This window comes from Gopherus evgoodei, chromosome 8, assembly GCF_007399415.2.
Source record: "Gopherus evgoodei ecotype Sinaloan lineage chromosome 8, rGopEvg1_v1.p, whole genome shotgun sequence".
Lineage (NCBI taxonomy): Eukaryota > Metazoa > Chordata > Testudines > Testudinidae > Gopherus > Gopherus evgoodei.
This window is the reverse complement of record NC_044329.1, coordinates 36010616-36027204: the sequence shown is the minus strand read 5'-3', so window position 1 is coordinate 36027204 and position 16589 is coordinate 36010616. Positions and strand designations below refer to the sequence as shown.

General features: G+C 43.5%; 1 protein-coding gene across 2 annotated transcripts in view; it reads right to left on the bottom strand.

Moving 5' to 3' along the window:
- The window catches only part of UBE2D2 (ubiquitin conjugating enzyme E2 D2), a 57418-nt gene extending 41441 nt beyond the window's left edge, over nt 1-15977 (bottom strand). The window contains exon 1 of one of the 2 annotated variants that reach the window (XM_030574075.1): nt 15865-15977. In XM_030574075.1, the coding sequence (XP_030429935.1) occupies nt 15865-15888 (24 nt within the window). In that variant the 5' untranslated portion in view covers nt 15889-15977. The remainder of the gene's footprint in view (nt 1-15864) is intronic. The other variant, XM_030574076.1, reaches the window with a different exon arrangement.
- Between the last annotated feature and the right edge of the window lie 612 nt (nt 15978-16589).

Here is a 16589-nt window from a genome sequence, read left to right as displayed (position 1 = left end):
CCAAAAATCAAATCACATTTTGCTTCTCACAAAAAAACTGACAGTGGTACTTCAGCGGCACTTTTCCCTCAGTGGTGTGTTCCTAAATCTCAAATGGAACTTCATTTATCTGGTGAGGATCATTTCTTACTATGTGAAGTTAGTTTTGAAGTTTAATCAAAACCTGCACTTATGACATCAATCTTTTGTCCCCTGTAAGCAGTGCTGAACTAGCTTCACTTTCAGCCAACATACCTAAAAGACCCCATGTTCCATCTTAGCCTTAAATTCCTTGCACTTGCATCTTCAGTTACTTCCCTTTAGACTGTTCTCAACTATATTAATAAATTAGGGATAGGATCTCAGACAACAGAGAAACTAATCCGGTCTGAAAAGTCTATTATCCTGCTTCAAGTTATTTCCATTTAGCTATTTGTGCTTTTATAGTAAGGCATTATTAAATGTTCACAAAATTAAGATAGGTGACATTAAATCCCACTTTTTAAGCCTGGGCCATGTAACGAAGATGAAGTTAGGAATATAGCCTTAATCCATACCAGAACTCCCAAAAACCAGACCTTTACCCAAAGGTAAAAATGGCCTATGAATAGGGAAATGCATGTTACCTGCATGCTTCTGCTGTAGTGACCAGCAGCTATTAGTTCAGTGTAAGAAGCAGCATTGGCCTGCTAAACTCGAGGTTGTGAGTTCAATCCTTGAGGGGGCCACTTAGGGATCTCGGGCAAAAAATCAGTAGTTGGTCCTGCTAGTGAAGGCAGGGGGCTGGACTCAATGACCTTTCAGGGTCCCTTCCAGTTCTATGAGATATAGGTATATCCCCATATATTTTAAGGGGAGGGACAGTGGTTTGAGCATTGGCCTGCTAAACCCAGGGTTGTGAGTTCAATCCTTGAGGGGGCAATTTGGGAACTGGTCCTGCTTTGAGCAGGGGTTGGACCAGATGACCTCCTGAGGTCCCTAGGGAAAGAATGTTATCAGAATTTGAACTTGTTATACATGGAGTTGCTGAGGAGCATGTAGCACTCAAACTAAAAGAAAGTAGAGAGTGTGTATGTACTAAGTGCCCAACCAATGGTCAAGTTAATTGAGGAATCTCATTTTGGAAGTCTCATACTCCTATGGGCACTGGAGTCAGTGTTTCATGGTTCAGAACATTTCTGAGGAAATTTCAATCCAGTTTTAAGTAACCACAGAATTTTGAACTTCAGTCCAGAACACACACACACATCCTACAAGCTTCATGCTTTAGGAAGATTTCCAAAAATGACTATTATAGATTTATATTTTATGTAAGTAATAGATTATCCCTGATAATCCCAATGTTAACAAGTTGGTCCCACTAGTTTTTCTCAGACATCTTACTGTGTTTGAGACACTTTCTCCTACAGTTCAGGGTACTGGGGATTTAAGCAGGAAGCAGTGCTGCCCAGTAGATAGAGCTACTGACTGGAACTCAGATGTGGGTTCTATTTCTGACTCTGCCACTGACATGCTAGGTGATCTTGGGCCACTCATGCTGCCTCTGCGACTCAGCTTCCCCATCTGTGAAATGGGGATAGATACTGACTTCCTTTGTCAAGCACTCAGATCCACTGAAGAAAGGTGCTATGAGCTAAGTGTTAGGTAGACTGGAGAGGTTTGTGCCAACAGGAGTTCTTGTTATGAGTTTCCCTGCATTTATTGAACTTCTTACTTTTAAGGTGTTATAATTAGCTCTTTCGATGAAAGCATTAAGGTGAGTTTAAGAATTTTAGGTTAGGGTATTGTGCTTTAGTTAACTTTTGGCAGCACTGACCCATTGCCTAGAATGCTACATGAACATCATGAAGTTATTTTCCATTTGGAACATCTACCACACTTGAAACTTCTGTTCCTTCTTGTACCCAAGTATGGAAAATTCAGAGCGCCCAAGCCCCTACTGCTGAGAAAAATGCAGCATCTGACTCTCATATTGCTTTCTGGCTGACCAACAAATTTGGGGAGAGGAACAGCGCTTCCTTTCCTCCTCACATCCAGGTGTTTATGCCTCCCCACTAGTTCAGTTATACCTCTGCTGCTTACAAATTTACAGAATATAAATAACCTTTTGCTGAAGTATTGTTCAGGTTGTAACACCCAAGAATGAGCGGGAAAGAAGCAACGCCCAGGGAGCATTCACATGGAATCTCGGCTTTAAGAGCCTTCTACTCTTCGCAAATTTCTGGCAAATCTATAAGCATTTTGAGTTTTTAATCTAATCCATATTTTGACACTGGATTAAATGTTTAGCTACAAATGAACTGAAACCAGTCATCTAATAAATTAATAAATATTTGCATTAAACAGTCTCAAAGATTTAATTACAGTAACCTGTTTATGCACGTTTTCTCTGTAAATGTCATTAGAATAGGTCTCTAAAATAAATCCTTTATGACTTAACTTCTACCTCACACAGCATAGCCTGCTAGGATTAATACACAAGCCTTAAAAAGAGGCCTTGAATCAAAACTGAAAGTTTTAGTGGAGCCATTCTGGTTCTTAGTACGACTAACCCACATTTGAATATCTATAGTTAGATCACTGACAGTGTTTGAGGCTTATGGGGAAACAGTGGTACTGAAGAGCAAGGATCAAGATAGTTAGCTGTTATGGGAAGAAAGTTTGCAACCTACATCTAATTAAGGGTCAAATATACTCCTTAACAAAAGTGAAGTTAAGTTTTATTTAGATTTACTTGCTGTTTCATTTCTGTACTGTGACTTTTCACCACAAGGATATCGTCTTGAGCTAGACAAAATGGGCAACTAAAGGCTTTTAGATCAGATCTTGTTCTCAGTTATTCCACAGTTTAAGTGCTTCCAAAATTGGATTAAGACAATCCTAGGCTGTATATACATCCCTATACAGGAAGCCCCATGGCTCCACTTGTGCGTGGGGCACTGGTAGCTTGCAAAGATGATTTTTATCATCTGCTGGGGTGCCTACAACCACTTCTCATGCCAGGCTTAGGGGTCTCCAAGATGTGCTGCTCATCAAGTGAACTTGTGCCCATTCAGGAAGAGCGATGCTTCAGCCCCAGTCCACCCCAGCAAAAGGACTTGCACACCTCATGGGGCTGAGGTCCCTTCCCTGTCCCTCTATCTCCTTGACTGGACTGAACAGGGAGCAGCAGGGGCTCCAGCCAGCCTGAAGACAAGTGGTGGAAAACCCACTGCCTGTTGTCCTGTGCAAGAGAGGCCCCCTTTATGCACCACTACAGCAGAAGAATCAATGCTTGAATGGTGTAGTGTTGACAGCCCTCAAATCAAGCCCTATAAGCATTAGTGGCTGCATGCCCCTGCCACCCTAACAGCAGCAGTGTCACCCAACTCTGCGCCAGCCACTTTAACTATAGCAGCAGCCCTCAAAGTCTCAAGTGGTTAGCTAAGTGTCTGAGCCACCCAGGCCTCCTACACTGCAGACTGCTCTGATACAAGCACTGGGCTCTGTCCACACCACTCAGGCTGTATGTGATGATACCCCATGATCCCAGTCCCAGAGAGGACCCTAGGGGTCAATACAATACTGACCATCTCACTTTGAAATAGATATTAACTCCAAAGACTAAATAAAGACTGAGATACCTTTAAAGTGACAGGGGATCTATATCACGACGTTGTCACTATTTGAGAGAGGTAACTAAATCAATCTATGACTGATAGTACTCAAAATTCCAGCCCCCCAGCCTAGACCTCCCTCTTACCACTCTTCAACACACCCACTCCATCTTAGCTATACACTTGTATGGTTGGACCACTACTACACTCGGGATCAAGACTACTATACCTCCCTCACAAGCTACAATGCTTTGAGTTTTCACATACAGGACAAACTTCAGGTCCACCAACAAACTATAGGCCTAAGAACCCATTGTACAGCCTCCTTGCTATAAAGCGGAGGCAATAAGTTCCACATACAAACTGACGAAGTGGGTATTCACCCACGAAAGCTCATGCTCCAAAACGTCTGTTAGTCTATAAGGTGCCACAGGATTCTTTGCTGCTTATACAAACTGTAGTTTTAGCATAAAGCCAGTTCACTCAATGCATTATATATAGAGGTGCCACATTACTTTTCCAAACTATGTTATATCATCTTGCAGTGCTGCTGTCATGAGTTTCACTACAGCACTCATTAGACACCATATATAAGAGTCTGCTACTATGGCAGATGAGAATACAGGGTAGAGTTATAGCTATCATTAGAAATTGAGCTGTTACCACAATGATGCTATTTCCTCTTGCCTCTAATTAATCTCACAATTAATGAAGTTGTGCATAGTAGTTTCCCTAGGAAAGCCACGATTCATCAGATCAAGTCATATGTATGTAGTCATGTTAATGATGCAACTCCTACTCTAAGCTGCAAATTCAGGTTTGGTTTTACAAAGATGAGCTTGATCTCCATCAGCCCTTCATCTGAGGGTTTGTTACACACAGCGCAGGTAAACTGGTAGAGCTAAGAACCCTCAAGAACCATTTGTCAGGAATTAGTTTTAGAATCTGTGTCAACAAGATGGCAGTTGAGTGGAATGTGATGCATAAATTCACTGAAACTGGTAGCTGTAAGTAACCCAAGTTCTCTATTTCAGACATTGTGTCAGCAAGAAGTAGCATCACACTTCTCGAAGCTTTAGAATGACAAATGAGGAATTAACGTCCACAAAACATTCTCTTTAGAGCTCTGGTCATAGTAACTTCAGTAGGCAAATGATTGACTTTGAACCCTGAAGAGACTAAGATTACAAGATCTGCTGGAAAAGCAGAGGCACTAGTAATCTTTATGTGCCACTGTGTTTGTACTAGCATGTTGGCAGTTTGATTTTCCCTAATCATTTCCCCATGCAGTTACAATTGCACATGAAACCAGGGTTGGGGAAGACTCATTTCTTAAGTGTGTGCCAAAAATATGTGCACCCACCAAGTGGTTGTCTGCCTTTTGAAAACATGGTCTTGAGATGCACAAAGTACTCAGTTGGTACAAAAATTGTCAGCATGTATGCCAGAGACTTCCATAAGATCCACTAAAGCCTCCAGCAGTTTCTAAGCTCCTTGATCCAAGATGAATGAATAATTAAGTCTGCCATCTTTCTGACACTGCTTTTAAAACTAATTCCTGAGGGTTACTAGCTCTACCGAAGGGGTAGCTGTGTTAGTCTTTAAGGTGCCACCAGACTCCTTGTGTGTGGATACAGACTAACAAGATTTATTTAAGCATAAGTGTTTTTTTTATCCATGGAAGCTTATGCCCAAATAAATCTGTTAGTCTTTAAGGTGCCACTGGACTCCTCGTTGTTTTAGCTCTACCAGTTTACCTGCACTATGTGTAATAAACCCTCAGATGAAGGGCTGATGGAGATCAAGTTCATCTTTATAACACCTTTTAAGAACCCTATAGCCTCCAGGAGGAATGCCAGCTCACCTACAAGAGATTCCATGAATCACTAGTCCTAAATTAAATCCTCATAGCTTCTGCAAAACATCAAGAGCATGATCAAGGTTAACGGCTATATCTAGAATGGACGTAAAAAGACTAGACGTATTCTGCAACTTAACCCACCCTTGTACAGTCCTATCCCAAGCCCCAAAAATAGAACAGTAACGTTCCTCCTCAAACTAAGGTGATACGGTCCCTCACCAAAGGCTCTTAAGCAAAGTAACCAGGCATGAGATACGAGGGAAGGTCCTCTTGTGGATCGGTAACTGGTTAAAGGATAGGAAACAAAGGTTAGGAATAAATGGTCAGTTTTCAGAAAGAGAGAGATAAATAGTGGTATCCCCCAGGGGTCTGTACAGGGCCCAGTCCTATTCAACATATTCATAAATGATCTGGGGGGGAGGAAAGAGTTAAACAGAGAGGTGGCAAAATTTGCAGATGATACAAAACTACTCAAGATGGTTAAGTCTCAGGCAGACTTCAAACAGCCACAAAAGGATCTCTCAAAACTAGGTGACTGAATTTCATCTGCCATTTTGTTGCCCAATGTTGATAAATGCAAAGTAATGTGCATTGGAAAACAATCCCAACTATACATAAAAAATGATGAGGTCTAAAGTAGCTGCTACTACTCAAGAAAGATCTTGGAGTCCTTATGGCTAGTTCTCTGAAAACATCCATTCAATGTACAGTGGCAGTCAAGAAAGTGAACAAGATGTTGGGACTCATTAAGAAAGGGATAGATAGTAAGCCGGAAAATAATATATTGCCTCTATATTAATCCATGAGATGCCCACATCTTGAATACTGCATGCAGATGTGGTCGCCCTATCTCAAAAGTGATATACTGGAATTGGAAAAGATTCAGAAAAGGGCAACAAATTATTAGGGGTATGGAACTGCTTCCATATGAGGAGAGATTAATAAAACTGGGACCTTTCAGCTTGGAAAAGAGATGACTAAGGAGGGATACGATTGAGGTCTATAAAATCATGACTAGTGTGGAGAAAGTAAATAAGGAAGTGTTATTTACTCTCTCATATAATACGAGAACTAGGGGTCACCAAATATAATTAATAGGCAGCAGGTTTAAAACAAACAATAGGAAGTATTTCTTCAACACAACACACAGTCAACCTATGGAACTCTTGGCCAGAGGATGTTGTGAAGGCCACGACTATAACTAGGTTCAAAGAAGAACTAGATAAATTCATGGAGGATAGGTCCATCAATGGCTATTAACCAGGATGGGCAGGGATGGTGTCCCTAGCCTGTTTGCCAGAAGCTGGGAATGAGCGACAGGGAATGGATCACTTGATGATACCTGTTTTGTTCATTCTCTCTGGGGCACCTGGCATTGGCCACTGTCAGAAGATAAGATACTGGCCTATAGAGACCTTTATTCTGACCCAATATGGCAATTCTTATGTAAGTTACAGGGTCTACCAGTTTTGCTGATAAAAAAACATATGCCATCGGCTGAAGATATGAGCTTCTTGGCTTTGCCAGCATATTATTTGTAAGAGTTATGAACCACATTTATTTCTCACAGCAGTCATAAGCTCTGCATGTGCCTAGCAGTGGTTAATCATATCTACTTCCAGGGTGGAAAAAAATCAATTTAAAAAAAAATCAGGGTTGGGTTTTTCTTATGAAATGCAGTTGAGGAAAAAAACCTATCTAAAGATGGTTTTAATTAAGATATCTTTGAGCTATAATGTATCTTATCATGGAATAGGGATTATAAATCCTAATTCTATAGCAGGAGACAATATATTCATGTAATGTTTAAGAAAAGTTTTGTAAATGAGTTCCAATAGTTCATAGACTAGGGACCCAACCTTACGGGGTTCCACATCCTTCTGCATATATTTAGATTAATCTTTCTATTTACCCAATGGGACTCAGTGTTCAGTCTAGAACAGGGATCAGCAACCTCTGGCACGCGGCCCATCAGGGTAAGCCCCGGTGGGTCGGGATTGTTTGTTTACCTGCAGTGTCCGCAGGTTCAGCTGATCGCAGCTCCCAGTGGCCACGGTTCACCATTCCAGGCCAATGGGAGCTGCGGAAAGCAGCGCGGGCCGAGGGATGTGCTGGCTGCCACTTTCCACAGCCCTCATTGGCCTGGGACAGCGAACCGCAGCCAGTGGGAGCTGTGATGGGCCGAACCTGTGGATGCTGCAGGCAAACAAACCGTCCCGGCCTGCCAGGGGCTTACCCTGATGGGCCACGTGCCAAAGGTCGCCGATCCCTGGTCTAGAAGATACCATCAGAGATGCTTAGTTTTGCAGTTCTTGAACTGTAGATGTATCTCCAGGGGTAACATGTTTGTTAACAGCAAAAATATTAAATAAATATAGAGAGATGAGAAACAACAGACCTCAGCTCTATTGTCCCTTTGCAAATTTGTGTACACAGAGTCAGTCCCTTACCTCTCTCTAAGGGCTTGGCTACACTTGTGACTTACAACACAATAAAGGAGCCCCAGGTGCACTAGCTCACTACACATCCACACTGGCAAGGCTCATAGCATGCGCTGACTCCGCAGCTACAGCACGGATGGTACTCCACTTCGGCAAGAGGAATAACGTTTGCTGCGCCTTGGCTACAACGCCCAGACATCAGTGGGAATGAGGTGTTGCATTACTGTGCTCTGATCGGCCTCCAGAAAAGTCCTATAATCACTTTAAGTCAAGTGGCCACTCGTCACTGTTTTGAACTCCTGTAGGAATGCTGAAATGCCCTTTCAAAGCTCCGTTTCTGCCTTTACTGTGGAATGTGGAGTGAGAGAGGCAGGGGAAGGGGGAGGTCTACTGCTGTCTGGATTTACAAGACAGCATGCTGACATGCTCTCAGCCCCCCCAAAAAACTCTCCCCCTCCCCATACACTGAATACACTCCCTGTTACACTCCACCCCATCCCTCCTCTTTTCAAAGCACATTGCAGTCACTTGCATGCTGGGATAGCTGCCCATAATGCACCACTCCCAATGCAGCTGTAAGTGCTGCAAATGTGGCCATGCCCGTGTGCTTGAAGCTGTCAGTGTGGATAGACTGCAGTGCTTTCCCTACTGCACTCTATGAAAGCTGGTTTAACTTAAAGCACTCTACATCTGCAAGTGTAGCCATGCCCTAAAAGTACAAAGTTTCAAGAAGTTCAATGAATAGAAGAGTGCTGGGGGCAGAACAGATCTGGACGAGGAGAAGAAGTCTGGAAGATAAATGTGAGAAGTGAGGGACATGTGTGTTTTGTTAAAAATACTATACGTTTGCCACTGAAGAAAAAAAATCCAGAATACTTAACATTGTTTTAGTTAAATACAAATTTTACTGTCTGTCTGGTGATGTTCTCCTCCTAATACAGCATGACAACAAAATCCTCCAAATATTAATGACTGACCTGTTGAATTGGAGATCGTTCACCTCCCAATTTCATAAATATCTGTTTCAATTATCTTTGGTAAATGAAATAACCAAACAATCATTCCTTTTCTAATATAGCTGCAAAACTAAATCTGAAAAGTTTTCAAACTAAATCACTGTTTAAAAAATGTATAGTGTGTACCATCTAAAAATGAAACCTGCATCTATTGCTGAGTTATGAAGAATATGTATTAAGGTTATAATAACCAACAAGAATATACTTTTATCTAGAAAACCATGATTAAATTGAGCCTTCCTGACTGGTGATTTAAATCAAATCCACTATTTCTACTTCTCAGTGTACTTTCAAATTCTAAAGTTTTGCTGACAAAGTATTATGTACTATAAACCTCAGGAGATTTACAGTCTACAGTCATAGCTCATAAGCACCATGAAACTTCCCTCATGGGACATAAAGCAAGTTCTCTTTTCACCCTCATCTGTAGCTTTGTCTCACTGAATTTCAGTTCTGCAGATTAAATTCTGTTACAGTGAACAGTAGTTTAACTAAGTCTATGAAGATAATAGGTGCAGAAGTTTAAAGTTATGCAGCCAAAAGAACTAAATTGTTCCCCACACAGCCTTAGTAAAGAGTAGCTCTCATTAAGGATTTAATATTAGGCAAGTGTGAAGTTTAAGCAAAGTTGCTGGTATGGCAAACAGAATAGTGAATGACACTTGCCTGTACCTTAAAACTGGTCAGAGCAACTTCCAGAAAAACACATTATCTAGAAAGACCAGCTATATTACTTCTACAGAAACTATATTTCATGTGCCTGACCACAGAACATCGACTATTAGTTGGCAGTATAAGGGCATGTTCAGGACAAGCCCTACATTCTATAAGTTGAAGTTATAACAAATATCCTACCCCATCCCACTGTCCCATGTTACTCTACACCTGCAAATGCCTTCAGACCTGAATTCCAGAATGAAGGAGTGGGAAGAACAGATTATTTCCATACAGGCATCCTATTTTGATGAGTACTGCTGCTTTGGTCAGTTTTTACAAGCAGGTGATAAAATTTAAAGGTCTCAATATATGTCAAGAATGCCTAGAACTTTATATAGTCTCCCTTTGGTGTCAAATTTTAATAAAACTGAAGTCTAAATAACCAGTTAATGCTTAACCAGTACAGACTAAACTGGTGTCGTGGATTCAAATAAGATATGGTTCACCTAGTCCTTCCACTATTGTCCCACAATACATCAGTGGCCTTCTCAAGTCTCCCAAAATGCACTGCTTCTGGAGCAGAGCTGGAGTTGTGGGATAAGTACACACAAATGAAAGTGTGTTTGAGTACAGTGTGAACACAGGACAAAATTTAAATTCATTCAGCATAGCTAACTCAAACATAAGCCATTCAGTTACCAGTAATTAAACTCTCTGGTTATGACAAGGTCTGATGGTAGCACCTGCCAATTACTGTTGTCCACTTTGAATCTGAACTGGTACTTGAGCCTTTACTTGCTTCCACATGTTGATAAGTCATCTCCAAAGCAGAACGCCCCAAAGTTGTCCTTAAGGTGGGGTGTAAGTATTATACTCTGCAAAGAAGCTACAGATTTTGATTTATTCAGATGTTTGCAGTGATCCAGAATCAGGCCACAGACTACTGATCCTCTTAGGGATAAGGAAATACTAGAATAGAAGTCTTTTCCCTTTGTAAGGTTCAGGCATCACTTCTACAGTTTGTTTTCAACAGAACTAAGATCTTTTCTCAATCTTTCCCATAAGGAATCCATAAAAAAGCAGATGAGCTGGAATCTGGCATACAGTTTTGAATAGGACGTCAAGCGAAATGATTTCCCCTGCCTGAAAGAGTTGGGACAAGTGTTCCCCAGATAGTGGAGAGGAAGTAGGAGACTCTGGATCTCCTGACCAGTTTGAGGTCATCCTGCATATCCTCAGATTTGTCTGAAGATCTGCTTTTTCCAACAGGGAAGTGCTTCACAAATTTTCTAGATATGTGAGTCAGCAGACATGCAGATAAGGTCTGCTGAGATTGCCCCTTGTGCAACCTGAAGGAAAATTTTCTGCAAGGAACAGACTAACACAACCCAAGAGATCTGACAGTTTAATCTTATAGCCTTTAATTTATCCAAGACCTCATCAGTTTTAGGACTAAAGTTTCTTCAAAGCACTCTGACTAGAGAATACAGAACTCCAAAGCAAGTCTCTCTCCTGCGGATACCTGCTGAATGAGATGTGGCCACTGTATCAGATTTCATACTTCATACAAGATCTTCTAGGAGCATCTACAGCTTGACAGTCAGATTTCAAACAACTTTGCTTTGCCTCTGAAATGACCTGACTCCCAAGAGGCCATCTCAGACCATAACCCCACCAGGGTACTGTCCCTATAAACTGATCATTGGCTTCAACTTTTGGATCACAAACATAAGTACTTCTGTAACTCCCATCCCCACAGTATCAGAATATATCATTAGTGAGCTAATCACCCAGCCCGCCCACCCTCCTCCCCCCAGACCCCTTCAAGGCAAGGACAAATTGACTTTCCCCAATGTCATACAGAAATTCTGTAGCAGAACTAGAAACTGAACTTTGATATCTAAAATCCCAGTTCACAGTGCCTTATTCACAATAAACATCTTCCTACGGGCCAGAGACTGATACCCCTATTTCCCTAACATAGCTAGGGAACTTTCATCTTCCCTACCCCATTCTACAAAGTCTTTTGGACTGTTGCTACCTTAGCCACTTCTCACAACTTTCTCCTCTAGTAAAGTCTGAGAGAGAGAATTTGCTATTCCAGTTTCTGAGGTGTTTTTTAAGAGAGGTCTTCCTCCATGAAGAATTCTGCTGCTTCTCCAGGACTACTTCAGTGCAAAGTACAAACCTTTAAGTTAGTCTGCAGCATCAACACAGGAGTTACTGCACAGCACTTTAGCACACACTGCTATTTACTCCGCATAGTCCAAACTGCAAAGCAGTATAGACCTGGCCAGTCCAAATATTTTAAAGGGCTAAAAACTTTTTCAATGAAAGCTTAAAATCTGTAGAAATGTATGGCTTAGGAGCCCTTCCCACACAAAGGGATGTGGTTCTCCATTACCACCACCCTGTTTAAAGTTGGCATTTTAGAATATGAATTTCACTCTACTGGAATGCCTCCAATGTTAGAATAAAAAGGCTGCATGTAGTTTTAGTTGCTATAGCACATGCCACAGCCATTTTTCAAATATTTAGAGATAAATTTTTTACAGCCAACATTTGGATTATGGTTATTTTAAAGTGCCCCATCCTTCTACAAACTTATTATCTTTGAATATGGGACTAGCATTCAAGGGCAGCCACCATACCAATACCCTTGTGAACAGATGAAAGAACAGTTATTCAGTGTCAGTCTTCCATCTGTTACAAGGTCTGAAATTTCTTCCAAGTCTTGCATTGTTAAAACACAAAGAATTAAAGGCTGAGTGATCAAGCCGTGTTATGACCTAACCACTTCAGGCTAGACTTGAGCACTGAAACAAGTGCCTAGTACAAATGGTAAAGTCCATGCTAACCATGCCTACTAGTGTTCTTGATATTCACACTACTGCTGTTCTACAGTTGGCTACAACTCCCTCTGGGTACTTCTCAGTTCCTGGCACAAACCTGCAGAGACAGTGGACTCTAGGAGACTTTGAAAAGGCCACTGGGAGAGAACTGTCTGAACCACTTGTCATTTTAATGCTGTCTACAGGGGTGCTAGACTGGTGCAGAGTGAAATGATACCAACTAAACTGGAATTTAACCCAGCTGAAAGCAAAGGTAAGCCAAATGGTATTTGACAGGCATATCAATTTGGTGAACATGTGCAGATCCAGTGCTACCCTTAGCATATCTGTAAAATCACAGATATTTTCACCACGGGAAATCATCAGCTAGCTATAGTGGTTTAATTCCAGAAGTAGAGAGCCTTTTTCAAAGTTAGCTTAAGACATTTTCAAGTTTGCCAAAGTAACACAAGCTACATCAGAAAAAGGCACTCTTACTCCATAAGTACAGGTCCACATGGGGGAATTATATTGCTATAGGTAACCTGGTATAATTATGCCAATAAATTTCCCCATGTAGACAAATCTCAAGCTTACAAGCTTTTTCAGAGTGGTATTTTTTGGCACTCCATGAGCTACTTTAAGTTGATCAATGGAAAACATTAAAAGAAAGCTTCCTGAACACTTACAAATGCCATGCAATCACAGCAGAAAAAGAAGTTAGTCTGCATGTGTGGTGCAAGTCCATTGCTGGGTGCATCAGAACAGAAATGGCCTCAAAGATCTCCACATCAGCCAGAAGCTATACATTTTATTTTATCCAAATTTTGAGTTAGAATCGAAACACGTAATCCACACCTGAAAACACACAGGAAGGTTGCACACATGGGGCTTGTACTTAAAAGTCAAAGTTCAGGGTTGGTTCTTGTTTTGGAGAAGTATGCCATTTGTTTGGCAGACTAAGCAGAGTAGCAAAAGATTCCTCAACAGTTTACTCTTGGACAGCTGTCCTTTTCAAGTATTTATTAGATACTACGGGGATGACTACTTTAGAATTTCTTATAATGCTTTCCAGAGTACAAGAGAAACTGACAGTCTCCTACAAAAAGACTAGGAGACAGGAGTCTGGAGACTTTTCTGACCTACAAGAACAAGTATTTTAGGTGTATTTTCCTTCAGATGTGTTTTAAGTAACTATGATCTGATGAAGCTACTTGTAAATAAGCAGTAGCATACAATAAATAAAAAAAATAAAATAAATTTGTAAATGAATTGGAGACTAGCTGGTCACAGAGGTGACATGAGTGATGTGTGCTGAGTGCAGCTAATTAGTGTGTATTGTTTCCTGAGGGCACAAATAGGGGCTCCCTACAGTTGCAGAGGTGGGCACTGGCAGGGTGGATTCACTGGCAGATGGGGGGATATTGTTTGGGCTATGACTGGTAGGCATTGGGTTGACCTGGGTGAACCTGAGACAGGACTAAGTGAGGCACTCCCAAAATTGGAACTAAGGGCTTCCTGAAATACTTCCCACCACAGCTGGCGAGACACACGAAGTTCCCTGGATAATATCTGCTCTCCCACAGGATAAGTCATAAACTAGGGGCACTCTGCCTTGCGTCCACCTTGAAAAACATCAATTCCACACTGATTCCCCAAGAGATTCATCAATTCCATACCTTCCCGCCACCCCATCAGTTCCATACTCATCCACTCCTCAACCACCTGGAGTCCAGTCAACTCCATGCCATTCTGAGCATCCCTTCCTATCTGCATTCGCTCACTTGTAAATGAGCGGTAGCATACAATAAATGGCACTGTACTGTTATGTCTAGCTGAATATATTCAGCTAATCAGTTTGACAACTATGGTCACTTCACACTCCACTAACAGACAACCAGTAGGAGCAGAGGGGATTAAAAGGGAAGAATAGATTAGGAAAAATTAGTAGGCACTACCACCTACCAAAATACAAGAATCTGATACAGTGGAGCTTCCAATTAGCAAATACTAAATCTGAAACTGGGCAGAAAAACAATTAGATACAGCAGTTACAAAGGTCAAATAAGGCTTTCACTAGAAGGTTTAAAATGCTTACTGGGTAAATTTTCCAGCTGAGGAAAAAAATACAAGCTTATACAGCAAGTACATATGCCTATTAATGTTACCACACTCAATACTGAAGTTAAACAAAAGCAAACTTGCACCTGGGAAGGACTTCCTGAGTTTCAGGATCTGGGGTTAGATAGCAACTCCTACACACAGAATTACCTCCAGCCTCAAAAGAAAACTCCTGGGCAGCACTTTACATGTCCTCCACAGCAGAGGGAAACTTTGGGGGGCTTTGAGCAGAAAGCTTGTTAGGATCTGAGGATTTTATTCCCTATATTAGAGTCTTATTTGTTTAACTTTGATAATCAAAATGAGTTTACCACTTTTGACTCGGGGATTATACAGAGACCATATAACTAGGTGAGCAACCAGAACTCTCTTCTGCCTCAGATTTTGTCACCCAGCTTTAAAAAAAATAGTTGATTTAGGTCGTTCAACTCATACAAGATGTAGAGGTTTTTCTGCTTGTTTACCACTACAGATTTCAGCTTCTGTGGGTGCATATTGTGAGCACTAACCCCCTAACAGAAGGCAAAGTGTTCAAGATTTAATAATAGTTTTATTTAGTCGAGAAAAGTTATTGATCTTAAATACGTGTTGATAAAAACCCAGAAGATTTGAGGAGTCTGGTTACAGTACCTCACCTTCAGTTTTTCAGCTTTCACTGTCTGTTCTTACAATGTCACTAATTTCTCTCTCCAGCCTACAGAGCCCACATTTCTCCCGCATGAGACTACCTGGGTCTTTGAAAGGCACCTGCCAGGCCATTTTCGAGCCTCAGAACAACAAAGAGATGCAATCGCCCCAAACCGCCCCGTGCGGGGTCCCTTCAGGCCAGCTCGGCTCGCCCGGCGATGGCTGAGCAGTGACAGTCCTGGGGCGGCCTGAGCTCGAGGGGCTGACAGCGACAAGGAGCATGTCTACCTCGGCCAGGCGAGTGGGCTGGCTCCCGATTCAGAGCTGCCGGCGCGGAGCCCCGCTCTGGGGCTGCGGGAAGCCCCTGCCCGAGCAGGCTCCCTCTCGGCCGAGCGCACACTGGCCGGCGGGCAGCCGCTCGGGGCTCGCCTCGCGGCAGAGGAGCCCCTGCCAGCAAGGTTACGTAAGGGGGGGTGCGCTGCCCTCCGCCCGGCCTCCCCCACCACTAAGCCGCCCCCCGCCCAGTACTCGGGACCCGGGGGGCGAGGCCAGGCCCTTCGCGGGGCCTACAGCACAGCCGAGCCCGACCCCTGGCTGCAGCCTGAGCTCGGCCGGGTGCGGACACGGAGGCCGAGGTGGCGGCCGGGAACGGGAGGCAGCCTCCCTCCCAGGCTGCCGAGCAGGAGCCCGGCCGGGCCCTCCCTGCGCGCGACGCCCCGGCCCGCGAGCCCTTACCTTGTGGATTCTCTTCAGCGCCATTGTGTGTGTGAGGGGCTCGGTGCGGGGAGGGGGCGCGCGGCTCGGGCGGCGTGGGGGAGGGAGGGGAGCTCGTTCGGGATTACTTGGCGGGGGGAGGGGCGCGGCGGTGGCAGAGCTATTGGGAGGGGGAAGGTGCAGCGCAGGGAGTCTCGGTGCGGCGGAAGGGCCTCACTGTTCCTCGGCAGCCACTGGACTCTTACTCACTGCCGCAGCTGCTACCGCATCACTCCGCGGGGCCTTTATGCGCTGCTGCCTCCGAGGCCGTATCACTCCGCCACCATCCCAATAGTCACCAGCGGGGCAGCCGGGCGGAGGGGCAGCATCACCTGGTGATGAGGCCCGCTCGGCTACAGGAACTATTTCCTCACTCTCCTTTCACACAGAACTCTCCAGAAAGGGGCTCGGAGAAGCGGAAGGATACGATCGGGGAGAGAAGACGATGGAGTGAAGTAACTTCTCGCGAGAAGAGAAAGAAAGAGGTTCCGGACGGTTGAGGGGTAGAGTAGTAGGGAAACCTGGAGCGGCTGCGCAGTGCGGAGGGGGCTGGGGCCTAGAACAGGAAGGTTCCGGCTGGCGGCTGTAACGCGTGTCGGGATCTGGCGCTGCAGGGGAAGGGGAGAGCCTGTCTCCTTCCCGCTCGGGGACACGTCACCGCCTCTCTCCGGCCTGGGCCCATGTCTCCCCCCGCTGCTCCCCCGCCT